Source organism: Equus quagga, chromosome 13 (genome assembly GCF_021613505.1).
Source record: "Equus quagga isolate Etosha38 chromosome 13, UCLA_HA_Equagga_1.0, whole genome shotgun sequence".
In the NCBI taxonomy this organism is placed as follows: domain Eukaryota; kingdom Metazoa; phylum Chordata; class Mammalia; order Perissodactyla; family Equidae; genus Equus; species Equus quagga.
The window spans coordinates 93,746,323-93,762,321 of record NC_060279.1 but is presented as its reverse complement, the minus strand read 5'-3'; the positions used below and the strand labels follow the sequence as shown (position 1 = coordinate 93,762,321).

Below are 15,999 nucleotides of genomic sequence, written 5' to 3'. Positions count from 1 at the left end.
ACGCCTGCTCATTTGCATAATCTTAGCGCGGGACAATAGGAGGCCTGGGGTGCTGAAAGGGCTGATTTGCATATTCCCGGGAGAGGCCGCACTTCGGAGCGCAGTGATTAGCATATGTGGGGTGGGGGGCGCCTGAGCCAGGCGCGTGCGCACGGAGACTGCGGACTAGCGCGAAGCGAGGAGCCTTGTCTCAGTCAGGATCGGTTTGCATCCCCAGAGCGGGCACGAGGGCTAGGACCATTACTAAGCCTCCATCCCCCGAACCAGGATAAATATTTACTGCTCTCCTATGTGTCAGGCCCTGTGCTAGTGGGAATTATGGTTTCCTCAGTGAACAAGACCTACACAGCCCCTCTCCTCATGTCGCCCCAGTCAGAGGAAGGAGATCCACACGTAATCAGAACCACAAGCCAGAGTGGTCAGACTTGGGATGAGTGGAGCACAGGAAGCTATGGGAGCCAGAGGAGGCGCCTGCGCCAGCCTGGAAAGGCTTCCTGGAGATGATCTTTAAGCCAAGGATGAATAGAAGCCAACTAGAAAGGGAGTCTTTTTGGCAGAAGGAACAGCAAGGGCAAAGGCCTAGAGGCAAAAAAAAAAAAAAGTGCGAGGTTTGATTGAGGAAGTGAAAGCAGTGTGGTATGCCTGGAATAGAGGGGAGAGGCTCCTACAGGTGATGTTAAGAGCTCAGACTTCATGCTGAGAGTATAGAAAGCTATTGCAGCATCCCAGGCTTCCTGGAAGTGATTTACCTTCCAGCTTAAAACTTGCTAATGATATCCCATTATACTTAGAAAAATCTCAAACTCTTTACCATGGCCCAGGGGCTATCCACAGGGTCTGGCCCAGCTGATCTCTGCCTCACCCACCTCTCCTCTAGACCTCCTGTCTAGCTCCACTTCCCCTCAAACACGCCAATCTCTTTACCATCTCAGGCCCTGCCCATGCTATTCCTTTTGCCTGTAAATGCTTGTTCCTCTGATCTTCCTTGTGCGCTCATTCATATCTTGGCACAGATGTCAGTCTGACAGGCTTTCGGGATCTTCCTAAGATAGCACCTCCAGATTTGCTTTAGGGAAGTGAGCGAGGTTGTGGATAAAGCAGGATTGGGCATGAGTTGATAGTTGTTGAAGCTGGGGTGAAGGGTGCATGGGGCTTCATCATCCTCTTCTGTCTACACTATGTTTCAAGTTTTCCATAGTAAATTAAAAGAAAATGGTACCCTACAGCCCCTTACTCTGCATTTTACCTTAATAGTAGTTATGGCAATCTGAAGTTAAGCTTTTTGGCTTCCTTGCTGTAGTCTGTTTTCCTCATGAAAGCTTTGTGAGGGTAAGCATGGAGTCACCCTTTTTCACTTTGGGGCCTCAGTGCCTAGAACAGGATCAAGTTCCAGATTAGCACTCAACTGTCTGGAACACCTAACATTTGCCTGTTCTGTTTACCATGGCATCACCTTTGAGCAGCACCTGGCACAAAGTAAGAGGTCAATGTATTTTATTTTATTTTATTTTTTGAGGAAGATTAGCCCTGAGCTAATATCAGCTGCCAATCCTTCTCTTTTTGCTGAGGAAGACTAGCCCTGAGCTGACATCTGTGCCCATCTTCCTCTACTTTATATGTGGGACGGCTGCCACAGCATAGTTTGGCAAGCGGTGCCATGTCCGCACCCAGGATCCCAACCCGAGAACCCCGAGCTGCTGAAGCGGAACGTGTGAACTTAACCATTGTGCCACCTGGCCGGCCCCGAGGTCAATGTATTTTTGAATCGAAAATTAGAATCACTCATCTAAAATTTAGATGAATGAATGAGGAGCCTGGAATGCAAGGCTAAGGAGCTCTGACTTGATCTAGAGGTGATGGGGGCTAGGGAAAGGCTTTGAGCAGGGCGGGGACGGGTTTGGCAGGATGAGCTGTGAGTAACTGAAAGCTTCTCTGGAGAGTGCAGTCAGGGGTTCGGCTAAGCCAGGGGAAGGGTCAAGGTCATTGGTTGGGGATAGGGTAGCTCGGAGTCTATTGAAGAGACAAAACTCGTGACTTTTGGCCAGGAAACACCCCGGTTTCTTAGAAGGGTGGAGGTATCCTTGGAGAGGTAAGTACCCTCTCCTGGCCTAGACTGTCCACCAGCAACCATCCCACTCCTCTCCCTCCCCCCTCCCTTAGGGCCGTCCCCCTCCCAACACAGTGCAGCTCTGGGCAGAGGGACAGACACACAGCCACCCCAAACACTTGTTCTCTCCTCAGTTTAATGGTGGTTAGTGGGATTGCCAAACCCCCTCCCCGTTCCCCTCCCGGCCCCATACAAAATGTGTTTGCTTTTTTTTTTAAACAAGAAAAAGGGGCAAAAGCTAGGAATGGGGGGGCACAATCTGATATTTTCATACAGATTTTTGATTTTTTTTAATATATTATATATAAAACCATAGAGACCAACCCACCCACCCAAACTCCTTTCCCCCTCCCCGGGGGGCCTGGAGGAGAGATGGGGAAGGCCCCCCCAGGAGTGGGTGGACAGAGACAAAAATGGGTGGGACTGATGTAGGGGGAGGGGGAGAAGGGAAGGGGAGCCCAGGAACTGGGGGGGGAGGGGAATTGGAGAAAAGTGTCGGGGCTGTCTCCCTCACCGCTCCCATCAAAGTTATGACACAAAGACACAGAATCCCTGTTTCCACGCCCTCCCCCCACCCTTACCCCCACCGTGCAAACATGGCTTTGCAAAGAGGTGCCCAGAGCTCTGTGGAACTCCTACAATGGCTGGCATGGGGTCTGGGACCCCCAAAGAAATCTGCATTCCCCTTCCCTGCCCACCCTGCCCTTCCCAGAATCTGATCCCCTCCCACAAGACCTGGTTCTGCAGCCTAGGGGCCCTGGCCTTCCCCCAGTTATTTTCCCCCAACCCAATCCCTACCACCCTCCCTGGACTTGGGGGGTCTGGACCTTTGGGCCCTACCCCCTGGGGGACCCAGACCTCTGGGCCGTTGCTTCTGGCCCTTGCAGAGCCTCAGGCTTCTGACACCCCCATCCCTGCCCAAGTGTCTGAGGTGTTAGTGGTGGGGGAAGCCCACCATCCCAGACTCTGGTAAATGTCTTTGCAGCTGGCAGTGGGGTGGACCCCAGCCCAGGCCCACGCCTAGGGTGGAGGTGGGGTCAGATGAAGAATTCTTCTTTCCTCTTGTGTCCGTCACTGCCATTGAGAAAGGCTTCTCTTGCTTCTCCCTGCTCATCCAGGCCACTGGCCTCATGGGTCAGATAGGAGCCTGAGAGATGACACATCCCCAGGCGACATGTATGTGGACCCAGAAGTTGGAGAGAGATATAGGAGGAGAGGGAGACAGACGAGACATACCAGACGAAGGAAGAGGGAGAAACGGAACAGACCGGGAGAAGGAATCAAGTCCAGGGAAGGGCAGAACAGGGGCAGAGAAAGACGTAAAGCAGAATTAGGAAGACTCCTAAAGTTCATGCAAAGATCAACCCCTATCCGTTTTCTTGGTGGAATCCCCTTGCTCCGCTCCCGACGAATCCAGCAATTAGGAAGGTAAATTGTTTTATTCAAATCCGTGGCCTTAATTCAACTTGAACTTTTCACCCCTTTTACAGTCCTGGGCCGAAAGACCCGCCCATTTGGAAATCTTGGCTTTAGGTCCCGCTGGGTTTCAAATCCTGGATCTAGGCTCCGCCCCCTTGTTATCCCGGCTCTACGCCCGCCCTCAATTGAATCCAGGCTCTAGGCCCCGCCCCTTCCGAATCTCACGACCAACCACACCCCTCGCTAAATTTGGACCCTCAGATCCCGCCCCACTCACCCTTCTGCCGTACCGAGCACCAGACCATGCCCACCAGCACACAGATGATCAGAAACACCAGTAGCGCCAGGATGCCGCCCACGATGGCGTAGGGCACCGACGTCTGAGCCTCTACCACCGCACCGGGGTCTGCCAGAGGGACAGGGCGCAAGACCAGGTCATCAGAGGACGGTCCCAGCCTGGCCATCGCCGCCAACCTCTTAAACCACTGCGCACACCCCATCTAACCGCTCCCTTTTATGTGCCACGCCCCTCGAAAATCACTGACACCTCGTGGTCCCTTCTCTTGGCACCACTCTCCTGATGCTTCACTTTCTAAAGGAATGCGTGTTGGTTTGTACACGGCCCGACCTGGCCCCTGAATCATTTTGCTAATATGCACCCTGCCTCCTTTTCCCACCCTCCAGAGAAGAGAAAAAGCACACCTCTTTTCTTTTCACTGTTTCTTGGCCACGGAACCTCAAGTCCAAGTCCCTTCCCATCTCGTCTGAAATGCTCCAGGCATTTAAAATGCTGGGCTAGGGCCCAACCACTTCCAAAATTCCTGCCCCACCGTCATAGGAGCTAAACACATCACACTTATTTTGTGCTAGGGGCCATTCCAACTGCTTTATATATTTAGCTCATATAATCTTCACGACAACCCTGTGAGGTAGGTGCTATGTTTGTTTCCACTTTACGGATGAGGAAACTAAGACGTAAACTAAGTTACCCGCAATAGAATGCTGCAGAACCGAATCTGAACTATAAGAACTCTGTTGACTGTTGACCCCCAATCATTCTTTGCACAGGCCCCACCCTCAAAGGCCCGGCAGGCCTGGGACCATCCAATCCAGCCCGCCCATTCGTGAGGCCCCGCCCCCTGGAGGCCCCGCCCCTGCCTTACGCCCCGCCCCCAGGCCCGCCGCAGCCTCCCTCACCATAGACCACGAGCACATAGAGCGCCCTCGCGTGGCCGTGCTTGTTCGACGTCTCGCAGGTGTAGGTGCCATTATCCGCTGAGACCAGGCCGGGCAGCGTCAGCGTTTCCCCGACCGCCTCGGCCCGCTCCGGCAAAGACTCATTCCCGCGATTCCAGCGGATCTGGTTTGGCCTGGGCGGGGGTAGAGTATAATGAGAGTTAGAGACGCAGGTATCAGCGCCCAATTCTGACTTCTCAGAAATCTAGACATGCAGCATCTCCAAATAAGAGAATCCCTGCTAACCCTTTCCTGCCTAGAAGACCAACAGTCCTGGGCTCAGATTCCATCCATCATCAGGATATCAGGAATCCTAGACCCCGCCCCCCCCCAGCCCCTTCCACCCTCAGAATGCAGGAGTCTGGACCTCACAGCCTCTTTCCTCGGGATCTAGGAGTCAGAGACCCCAGATCCCTCCTCTCTCAGGACTCGGGCCCCAGCCCTCTCTTTCCTGAGACACAGGTGTCCAGATCGCCAGTCCTGTTCTCTTCGGGCCCCAGAGCTCACCTGGGGTTCCCCGTTACAGCACACGTCAGCACCAGCGTGTCTCCCTCCCTCACCACAGCTTGGGAGGCATGGATCCGGGCCGTGGGGGAGTCTGTGGGCAAACGTGAGATGGGAGAGTGGTTGTCCGGGTCATCACGCCGGGCTGGAGCCTTCCCGGGGGTAGGCGGCTGGCGTTGGGACCCTCCTCCCTCGGGTCCCGGCCCGCCGGGCACTTACACTGCACGTCGAGCACGTACTGCGTCTGCTTGCTGTGGCCGGAGGGCAGCGCCTGGTTCTGCGCCTCGCAGATGACGATACCGCCGTCGTCCTTGCGGTCCACGCGAAACCGCACTGTGCTCGCCACGCTCCAGACCTTGCCATTTTCCTGGCCGCTGCTCACTCCTGCCACGCCCCGCCGGGATACTGTCAGGCTCCGCCCACCGAGGAGTGCCCACTCCCCCGCAGCCAATCCCAAAGCAAGCTATTTGCCAAGCCCCGCCCCTTGTCCTCCAAACCACGCCCCTCCCCGAACCCAGCCCACCACCGCACCTGCCTCTTCCCAAAGCCCCTCCCCCTCTCACTCCCACGCCCTCTCGTCTATCAATCCGTTCAATGGCTGTATTTGGAGCGGCTAGGGTCTGCCGGAACCTGTGTGCTCTTCTCCAAGCCCCGCCCACATACAAATCAGCCCCGCCCAAGCCCCTCCCCCGGAACACCACCTCCTCTCGGGCCCCGCCCCCTCCGGCACCTCCCCCATCCACCCCACCGCAACCTCAGTAGCACCTTTCAGCTCCTTGCGGTCCCGGTACCAGCGCAGGGTGGCAGCCGGGCGGGATCGCGGCACGAGGCAGCTGAGCTCCACCTCGCCGCCCTCCACCGCCTGCTCCCGGACCTCCACCACCGGATTCTCGGGGGCCACTGCCGCAGGGAGAAAGGGGGTAAGGGAGGTGTCAGGGGAGGCACCGAGATGCGCTCAAAGCCACCAGGCTGCGGGATCCCAGGGACCAAAGGGAACAAGGGTCCCAGGTGACAGGGTCAAGTAAGGGGTCAGAGGTCATGAAGACAGGCCATATTTACTGGGGCCAGATGTCCAGGAAGCTAAAAACTGCCAGGGTCAGGTCTCAGGATAAGGGATAAGCAGAGGAGAAAGGAGGAGGGGCTGGGTCCGAGGAGGGGGAGGTTGTTACCCAGTACAGTGAGCGTGGCAATCTGGTGGTGGGTATCCTCCGTGTAGAGCTGGCAGAAATAGCCCCCCTCGTCCTCCAGGCGGGCATCTGAGAGCCGGATCCGCACCCGGCGCGGGGAGAACTCCTCAAGCTGGAAACGCTCGTCCTTCAAGGCTAGAGAGAGTGAATCGGAAGGAGTGAACTTGGGGAATCCTGGCTTCAGGGGTCCCACCCTTCCTCCAGGAGCTTAGAGTCCAGCCCTCCGCCTTTTTTCTCCAGTCATATCTGTGTGTCTACGGCGCCCACCTAGTTACTCCCTTGGAGACTCATAATGAATCAGGCCCTCACGCCCACAGGACTAGGAGTCCAGACTCCAAACGCTTCCTCCCTTGGACCCAGGAGTCCAGACCCCCAGCCCTTCCTCCCTCAGACCCAGGGGTCCCAGCCCCCAGCCCCTCCTCCCTCAGACCCAGGGGTCCAGGCTCCCAGCCCTCTCCTCCCTCAAGACTCAGAATTCGGACGCCAGTACTCACCTCGGGTGCCGTTGAAGAAGAGGGTCTGCCGGGCTGGGTTCTGAATGACAACTATGGACCCATCGTACTGGTGCAGACGGCAGGTTATCTCGGCCACCCCACCCTCGGCCACTGTCACATTCTCCGTTTGTACTTCCTGTCCTGCCCCTGCATCAGTAGACAGAAGAAGGAGACTCACTGAGGGCTGCAATTCAATCTTTTCTCTCTCCCTCTGTGCCTCTCCCACCCAAACCTCCCATCCCCCTCCTTCCCCTCTCATTCAGCTCATGATACCCAACAGTTCCTGCGGGCTGGAGCCTGGGAGACGAAGGGAACCTGTTCCCTGCTCCTGAGGAGCTGCAGTCAAGATCCAGCAGTGTGTGCTCTAATGCGGGCAGCACAGGGCACACTGGGAGCCCAGAGGAAAGGGAGACTAAGACTACCTAGGGAGATGGGTGATCAGAGAAGGTTCTGGAAGAAAGGTCCACTGGATCCTGATCTCAGAGTGAGCAGAAGTTCACCAGATGTGGAAAACTGCTGTCTGCCAAGCCCCATCTTTCACACCTGGCACCTGTTGCAGCTTCTCTGCAGAGATCGCCACAGTAGCCTTCCCATCCCTGTCCATGCCCTTTGTAAGCTGACTTCCCTGCTCCTCCCATCAAGGAGGCACTCTGACCTGCGAATCTGGGCAGGCCTTGGGACTTCCTTTGGACGAACAGAATTTGATAGAAGTGATATTGTGAGTTCTGGAGCCCAGGCCTTAAGAAGCCTTGTGGCTCCTGCTGCCCTGAGACTGTCAGGTACAGATGTCAGGACTAGTAGCTTCCTTGAGGATGAGAGACCACGGAGGGAAGCCCCACCAACAGTCAGCCCCCACTGCCAACAGCCATGTGAGTGAGGCTGTCCTGGACCCTCCAGCCCCCACCACCAGTCACATGGGTGAGGCCATCCTGGACCCTCCAGCCCCCGTTACACCACCAGGTAACTGCAGCCACTTGAGTGACCCCAGCTGAGACCAAGAGATCCAGTCCAAACTGCTGCCCCCAGAGCCACGAGCAAATGACTCGACTGTTGTTTGAAGCCACTACGTTTTGGAGGGTCTGTGACACCACTAAAGTTAACTGGTTCAACACATGAATAGATCCATTTCCTAGGTTCCCTTGTACTGCGGTGGGGCCACGTGACTGCTTTCTGCCCGAGGGGATGTAGGTGGAAGAGAGAAACACCTCTTCCAGCCTGGCTCATCTCACTCACAATCAAGCTGGCTGGAGAGGACTTTAAAGGGCCTAAAGGAGGACAGGACCACAAGCTGGAAGGAACCCGGGGCCTGCACAGGACTGTGACGTGAGCAAGAAATAACAGTTTTTGGTTAAGCCATGGAGGTTTCAGCGCTGTTGTTAACAGCAGTTACCCTACCCTGATTAATCCATCAGAGGAACAAGATAGGGGATTACTGAGGGGGTGTTTCCAGCAGAGGGAACACAAAGCTCAGAGCTGAGACTGATCAGCATCAGCATCACCATCATCACTGTCGCAGGCATCTTCAAAATAACAATAACCACAGCAGCTACGGTTAATTAGACACTTGCTGTGCCAGGCTCTGTGCTAAGGGCATCACCTATATATTTTCCATTTAATCATCACCCTACTAGAATAAGGTAGCACTATTAACAATCCCCAGGTTTCTTCCAGTTCCCATTTTACAGATGAGAGAATCGGTCCAGAGAGAGGAAATGACTTGCCCAAGGTCACAGCCCGAGAGTGGCCAAGTCGGGCTCGGCACCGAGACCTCTCCGATTCCACGGCCTGCATCCACATCCACTCCTGGCTATCTGGGGGAAAAGCATCCAGCCTTGGGGAGGGGGTGTGGGACGTGCTAGCGAAGGGCCTCAAGGTAAGTTTTCAGGGGCTGGGCGCCCCGAGATGAGTCAGATGAGGCCCCTGTCATGGAAGGCCTTCAAGATTTATGGGGGAGGTGGGGGCCGGCTCCGTGGCTGAGTGGTTAAGTTCACGCTCTCCACTGCGCCGGCCCAGGGTTTGCATCCTGGGCGTGGACATGGCACCGCTCCTCAGGCCACGTTGAGGCGGTGTCCCACATCCCACAACTAGGGGGACCTGCAACTAAGATATACAACTGTGTACAGGGGGGGTTTGGGGAGATAAAGCAGAAAAAAAAAAAAAAAAAAAAAAACAGATTGGCAAGAGATGTTAGTCCAGGTGCCAATCCTTAAAGAAAAAAGAAGAATGGCAACAGTTGTTAGCCCAGGTGCCAATCCTTAAAAAAAAAAAAAAGATTTATGGGGAGGTAGACATAAACACTGTAATATCCCATCAAAGGCGTTATGTTTCCTGTAAGAGGGATAGGTGACCTGAATTGGGGGCTGAAGAGTGGAAAAGATTAATTCTGGAGGATGGAGGCAGACAGCTATCTTCCTACCCTGCATCCATTCTTCCCTTTCTCCTTAGTAAAAGAACCCTGATTGTATGTTGTGGTTTCCCCGTGTCCCGCATAAAGAGATATTTCCCAGATTTCCTTGCAGCTAAGTGAGGCCATGTAATAAAGTTTTGTCCAATTGGATATAAGAAAAAGTGTCATGTGGTAATTTCGGGAGGACTTCCTAAAGAAAGAGGACAAGTCTTTTGTTCCCACCAGGTCACCTTTATGCTGCCTGGAACTCGGATGTGATGCCTGGAGTTCTTGCAGCCATATTGGACCACGAGGACAGTGGCAGTAGGGATGGTGGAACAAAGAGCTGGAAGGTGCCTGAGTCTCTGGTGATGATGTAGAGCTCCCATAAAAACCCTAGATGCCTACTTCTGGACTTCTTTTATGTTTGAATATAGTGCTTTGTGTATTTAAGTCACTATTCAGGGGTTATCTAGCACCTCTCGGAATATCAAGCTTAAAATGTCCAATCCTTGCCCCACATATTTTCCTCCCTATGTTTTCTCAATCTCAGTAAATCTCACAACCATCCACCTAGTTGCTCAGGCCAAAAACCTAGAAATCATCCAAGTTCTCACCCTTTCCTTCCCCTCTAACATCCATTCCATCAATAAGATGTATCCATTCTACCTCCAAAACAGATCCCAAATCTCATCACCTTTGTCCACCTCTTCTACCATCACCCTAGTCCAACGACACCATCTCTGCCTGGACCTTCAAGAACTGCTCAAGGGTCTCCCTGCTTCTGTGCTTGCCTCCCCTGGGCCATTCTCCACACAGCAGCCAGACGGAGTTTTCAAAAAGGTAAATCAGGTCAAGTTACCTCTCTGCTTAAAACCCTCCAAAGGCTGCCTGATACACTGAGAACAAAATCTAGACTCCTAGTCAAGGCGCTATGTGGCCGGGCCCCTCTCTGAGCACGGTTCCAACCACTGCTCAGTTCACTGCAGGCTCAGGGCCTTGATGTCCCTCAGCCGTACTGTGCTTGATCCCACCTCAGGGCCTTTGCACTTGCTCTTCCCTCTGCTTGGAACATTCTTCGCCCTCAATCATCTCTGGGCTGCCTTCTGTTCTCATTCAGGTCTCTGCTCATATCAACACATCCTCAGACTTTCTCTCGCTCCTGGTCCCTTCACCTTCAGACTTTCTATGTCATCACCGTTGTTTTATTTCCTCTGTGAAAACTTCTCTGACATTATTTTATTAATTTGCTTCCTTGTTTATTGTCTGTTTGCCCCCATCCCTAGTATATACACCCCGTGAAGACGAGGATGTAAGCCATTGGGTTTCCTGCCGCACCCTGAGTGCCTAGAAGTGTGTCCGGCACTTGACAAATGTCTGGGGAGACTGATGAATGAACTGTGTGTGTCAGGCAGGATTTCGTTACAGCCTCACAACGACTTTGTGACATCATTATTCTCATCTTAAACATCTGGGTTGATCCCAGCTGGACCACTTGCCTGCTGTGTGACCTTGGGCAAGTGGCTTAACCTTTCTGAACCTCAGATGCCCCGTCTGTAAAATGAGGATGCCAGTGCCTGCCTCGTGGGGATCAGCCCAGTGCCGGAAGCTCAGGGAGCCCTCTCTGCAGAGCTTCGGTCATTTCAACATCAGGAAACATGCCCATGCACATGGAAACTGGCCTACCTGCACATCTGGCGCTTTTAAAAAACATCTTGAAGCTTATCCGTGGATCCTGGACCTCAGGGCTAGCCCAATGCTAGCCCCCCATTTTACAGATGTGGAGAATGAGGCTCTGGAGTCCCAGGCAAGTCAGAGGCAGAAACTCAACATCTCCTGGGAGCCATCAGGACCTCTGGATCTGCTCCCCCACATTTATCCCCTGCTCTCTGCTTGAGGGTGCACATGGGGTGAGGGTGGGGGGGCTTTTGTCTTATTCCCTCCCCCTCCTGAGGAGTCAGTAACCAACAGTGTGTGTGCCTGGAATATTAATGTCTCAGGAGCTTTTGTTTCGGGGTTGGGGGGTGGTGAGGCGGGACTTCCTGGTCAGAGAGGGGCTGAGCTTTGGGACTGGGGCACTGGCCCTTTAAACTGTGTTGACAGCCTGGAGTCGTCATGGGGATGGTGCCTGGAAAAAGGGACTGGGGAGGGTTTGGGAAGGAGCTGCTGAGCAGGTGATGTGTAGAGACCCAGAATCCAGCACTCTCCTCCCTCAGACCCAGGAATCCGGCCCCCAACTGCCTCCTCTCCCAGGATCCAGGAGTCCAGGCTCCTAGCTGGCGCCCTCCTTCCCCAGGACCCAGGAGGCTGGGTTCTCAGCATCCTCCTCCCTCAGACCCCAAAGTCCCGAGCCCCCAGCCTTCTCCCGCCTCAAACTCAGGAGTCTGGGCCTCCAGCCCCCTCCTCCTTCAGGACCCAGGAGCCAGGGGCCCAGAGTACACAGCTGGTGGATGTTTCCACGGAGACTAAGGGGGGTGGGGGAGCACTTCCTGGGTCCTGAGTCAGCGAATACCCAAGGGAGTCTCAAGGTCACGGTTCCGGGAAGGTCACAGCCACCCCATTTACATCTGCTCCCCAGGGGGCTTGTGGCATCATGCCTCCTTCCCCTACTTCCTCCCCTAAGGACGTGGTACATCCCTGCGCCCTGATCAAACCCCCCCTCTGCCCCCCATCAATGGCGGAGTCCGAACATCCTCGCACAAAGCATCAATTCTTCCCCAGCTCAGCCTTGTGAAGGCGCCTGTATTCGCAGGACCTAGGCGTCAGGGTCCCAGCCCCTCCTCCCTCGGAAACCTGGAGTGGGACCCCAGCCCCTTCCTCTCTCAAGACTCAGAAGTCTGTACCCCCAACTCTCCCTCCCTCAAGATCTAGGAGTACAGATCCCAAGCTTCCTTCTCCCTCAGGATCCAGGAGTCTAGGACCCCAGCCCCCTGCTCCCTCTGACACACGTCCAGGACCCCTAGTCCTCTCCTATCTCAGATTCAGGAGTCTAGGACCCCAGCCCCTCCTCCCTCAGACCCAGGGGTCAGTCTAGGCCCCCAGCCCCTCCTCCCTCAGACCCAGGGGTCAGTCTAGGCCCCCAGCCCCTCCTCCCTCAGACCCAGGAGTCCAGGCCCCCAGCCCCTCCTCCCTCACACCCAGGAGTCCAGGTCCTTGGCCCTCTTCTCTCCTGCAAACTTTTGACTCCAGGTCCACACTCCTCAACCCCCAGAACCACAGTCCTGCCCTCCTCCAGCCCTCTGTCCCCCTCTCTCTGGGGACCCAAGCATCAGGTGGGGGCGTAGGGGTGAGTCAGCAGCCTCACACACAAAGTCCCCGCTGTGGCCCCCGCGTTCCTGGGATATTCGGAACTCCCTGGATTCTGGGCCTCAGGCCCAGCCAGGGGGTGGGGGAGTCCTCCGGAGGTTCCCCCTGGGTGTGGGGTCAGGGAAGGAATTCCTGCTCCGGGAAGGGTACGGGCCTGCACTGAGTGCACGCTGTCCTACCCTCCACCCTCAGGGCCCTGTTCACCCGGTCCCAGAGGAGCCCAGGCTCTGCCGCTGTCCCCTTGCCCCAATGGGTGCCCGTGGAGGAGCCTTGCAACCTGGTTCCCGAGGACCTACGGATCTGGCGTCTGCACAGGCAGGAACCAGTGGGTGCTTGGGTCCTGGTGCCACAGGCCATTGGGCGCTGGCGAGTCTGACTGTCTCCAAGCACCCCCAACCCCACCCAGAGAGAGAAAGCTGCCTTTGTGTTCCCCAAGACGGGGACAGGCCAGGCTCGCACGACATTAACCCACCCCAGGCCCCAGCCCTGCTGCATCTAAGGTCTTGGAATCCATGGCGGAACCTGACCTCCGCTCTGGGGACTCAAGCCCCCGGCTCCTGGGTGGGTGGGGGTCAGTGAGAGAAACCTCCTAAGACCTGTACCCTGGGGTGACTCACACTGGGGGGAAGCTCCCCTATTCTCAGAGTAGCCGGGCAGAACTTCAGCAGGAGAAAGTGAGTCACTTGGGAGGGAAACATTATTCGGGATCCACACCTCCCCCTCCGCCAGGCCCCCCAACTCTTAACAGCCTCTCTCTCTTTTCTTCGGATCTGGATATCTGTTTCCTCGGCTCCTTTCTGTTCCATCCAATTCCTGGCCTGCGGGTCTCGGTTTCTGCCTGTGTGCGTCTCTGGGCAGGCAACCCATCTCTCTCTCTTTCTCACTCCCTCTCGCCTACCCACCCTGGACCCTTCTTTCTTTCTTTTCATAAACCTCCTCATCTTCTTCTGGTATTCTTGGCAGATGAGTGAGCCAGGAAAGAGAGAACGCATTTTCAAAAGGGCACAAATGGACCCCATCGTCCATCCCCACTCCTGCTGGCTGGGCCAGGTGAGAGAGGATGGGGGTGACTAAGAGGGAAAGGTGGGGACCATGGAGACCCCTAAAATCTGGTGGCCAAGGCCATTCAGAAATGTCCAAAGAAGAGGAAAGCAGGCAGGGCCCTCTGAGGCCATGTACTCCGGCTTCCTACCCCATGCCTTACAGAAGGAGAAAGCAAGGCACAGAGAGGGATAGGGGTTGACACAAAATTACACCGGAGAGGCCTGGTCCCTCATTCCCAGTGCAGAGTGCTTCCCATGACACCTAGCTCTCTCCCAACTTATAAAGCCCCACGCCATTTAATTCCAAGGAAGTTTACAGAAGTGATTAGAGTACCAGGAAGCAGTGACTTTAAAACCAAACAAGCGACACGCCTGCCGAGCTACCTCCCAGAAAGGATGGAGAAAAGATTCTTGAACTGGGCAGGTGGCCGTCTTAGACTATATTCTGATTCTGAGACTCCAAAGTCCTACAAATCTACGCTGTCAAGATTCTAGATGTCAGAGGTGTCAAGATTCAGGATCTCCAGGAGGTCAAGGTTTCAGAATTTTAAAGATGTCAAGAGGCTAGAAGGCTAACGCCATCGAGGTTCTAGAATTTTAAAGGGGTCAAGAGTCTAAAGACTTTGGGATTCTAGAATCTGAAAGATGTCAACATTCTAAAATACCCTCAGGCTCTTTATTTACTGAATTCCCTGGTTCTAGGGTTCCATGAGCCTGGTTTTTAGGGCCTAAAAAATAAAGAAGGAAAAATAAAATTGAATGGAAATGTGGCTAAAGTTCTAAAGTGCTCATCTGGGAAATTGTGCCACGTCTGCCGCAAAGAAAAGAAGTCATGATGAAAGTTCTGAGGTGATGGCAGAAGACGATAGAAGAGAGCAAGGTGGAGGGTGGGGGGTCAGCTTTGCCCCTCGCCTTGTCCCAAGGAGACAGGGTCTCTGCCTCCAGCCATGGGGTGGGGAAGGTGTGACTGCACCCCGCTTGCCAGAAAGCCCTTCAGAGTTCCCAGCTGGAGTTCTTTTTCTTTCAGGTCACTGAGTTCAACATCCTCATCTACAGAAAGGGAAACAGAAGCCCAGGGAGAGGGTGCTTGCCATTGGCTGCTGTGGTAAACGGCAAGAGCCAGGATTTAAAGCCGGGCAGGCCCCCAGCCCGGTGCCATCTGGTTACACGGCTCCCCCAAATCTACAGAATGCCCGGCCCTCCCACTTCTGCCCAGCCACCTCCCAATCATCCGTTTCTCCCAAGAGTGGCTTTCCCCACCAGGGACGGGGTGACCTGGGGCAGGTTTCAGGCACACACAGTGTGAGAGTGTGTGTGTGTGGCTGACATTTCCTGACCTTGTCCCCAGTCTCAGGGTCACCCTATCTTGGAGGTCTCCAGCTTTTTGCAGTGTGGGAGCAGCGTGTGTGGACGGCTCCCTGGCTGTTCTGGAGGGGGCTTCCGTGTCAGTCATGGCCTGGGCGTGGGAATGGGTGAGGAGGGGCTGCACTGGGCAGGCATTTGCTGAATCCACGTGTGTGCCCACACGCTGAGGTTCCGCACACACTTCCCCGCACACATACACCAATCCATTTCCCTCCAGGGCCCTTTAGGATGCCCTGCCTGACTCGATTCCTCGCCAGGGGCGCAGAGGGATAGAGAGATGGAAGAAGGAAGGATGGGGATGGGGGATCCCGGGATGGAGGCGGTAAGGGTAAGGGGGGGCAGACAGGGGACAGGGAGACAGTGGGACGGGGGGGGGGGGGGAGGGAGACAGGGGACAGAGGGGGCTAGAGAAACAGGCGTGACAGAAAGACAGGGGACAGAGAGACAAGGGGATGAGACAGATGGGGAACAGAGAAGCAAGGGTGACAGCGAGACAGAGGGGGAACCGGGGCAGAGAGGGAGGGCGCAATATAGAGGGACAGAGAAGGGGGAACAGAGAGGACGATGGAGGGACAGAGTGACCCAGTAAAAAGGGACAGAGGCCAAGGGACAGAGGTGGGGGACAAAGACAGGATAGAGAGGTGGGGGACAGGGAGGCAAGGAGAAAGGGGGACAGACAGAGGGAGGGACAGGACTTCGAGACTGAGGGACAGAGGACAAGGGTAGGGGGACAAGGAGAGACACTGAGGGACACAGAGGCAGGCGGACAGAGGGACGCAGAGAGCGGACAGAAGGACAGCAGGACCGGCCTGGAGAAGGCGGGCTCGGGAGGGGGGTGGTCTCCGGCCCTTTGTCCCCGCCGGGATCCGGCCTGCGCGGGGTGGGGGGGCTGCGGCACGGCGGCCGGGGCCCGCGCCCCCTCCCCCTCGCGGCTCCCGGCGCCGGCCCGCGC

General features: G+C 55.4%; 1 protein-coding gene across 3 annotated transcripts; it reads right to left on the bottom strand.

Annotated features, from left to right (window-relative positions):
- Positions 1-2,242: 2,242 nt before the first annotated feature.
- On the bottom strand, positions 2,243-14,646 carry CADM4 (cell adhesion molecule 4). 3 transcript variants are annotated; one of them, XM_046684296.1, is made up of 9 exons: positions 14,595-14,646; positions 6,948-7,094; positions 6,436-6,588; positions 6,032-6,166; positions 5,486-5,650; positions 5,270-5,360; positions 4,724-4,896; positions 3,804-3,932; positions 2,243-3,254 (listed from the first exon to the last, which is right to left on the bottom strand). In XM_046684296.1, exons 1-9 carry the CDS (start codon positions 14,629-14,631, stop codon positions 3,145-3,147), a joined length of 1,140 nt encoding a protein of 379 aa, XP_046540252.1. In that variant the 5' UTR covers positions 14,632-14,646; the 3' UTR covers positions 2,243-3,144. The 3 variants fall into 3 exon arrangements, with proteins under 3 accessions (XP_046540252.1, XP_046540251.1, XP_046540253.1); XM_046684295.1 differs by lacking the exon at positions 14,595-14,646 and adding an exon at positions 12,936-13,028; XM_046684297.1 differs by lacking the exon at positions 14,595-14,646 and adding an exon at positions 11,020-11,062.
- Between the last annotated feature and the right edge of the window lie 1,353 nt (positions 14,647-15,999).

Bases quoted from the DNA above. Each gene is read 5' to 3' on its own strand.
- CADM4 (XM_046684295.1), bottom strand. From the start codon at position 12,996: ATGGCCTGTGGCACCAGGACCCAAGCACCCACTGGTTCCTGCCTGTGC. The intron at 3,933-4,723 runs GTGAGGGAGGCT...TCCCTCTGGCAG, and splicing joins CTATGTGCTCGTGGTCTATG to ACCCCGGTGCGGTGGTAGAG. The intron at 3,255-3,803 runs GTGAGTGGGGCG...GTCATCTCTCAG, and splicing joins GTGCTCGGTACGGCAGAAGG to GCTCCTATCTGACCCATGAG.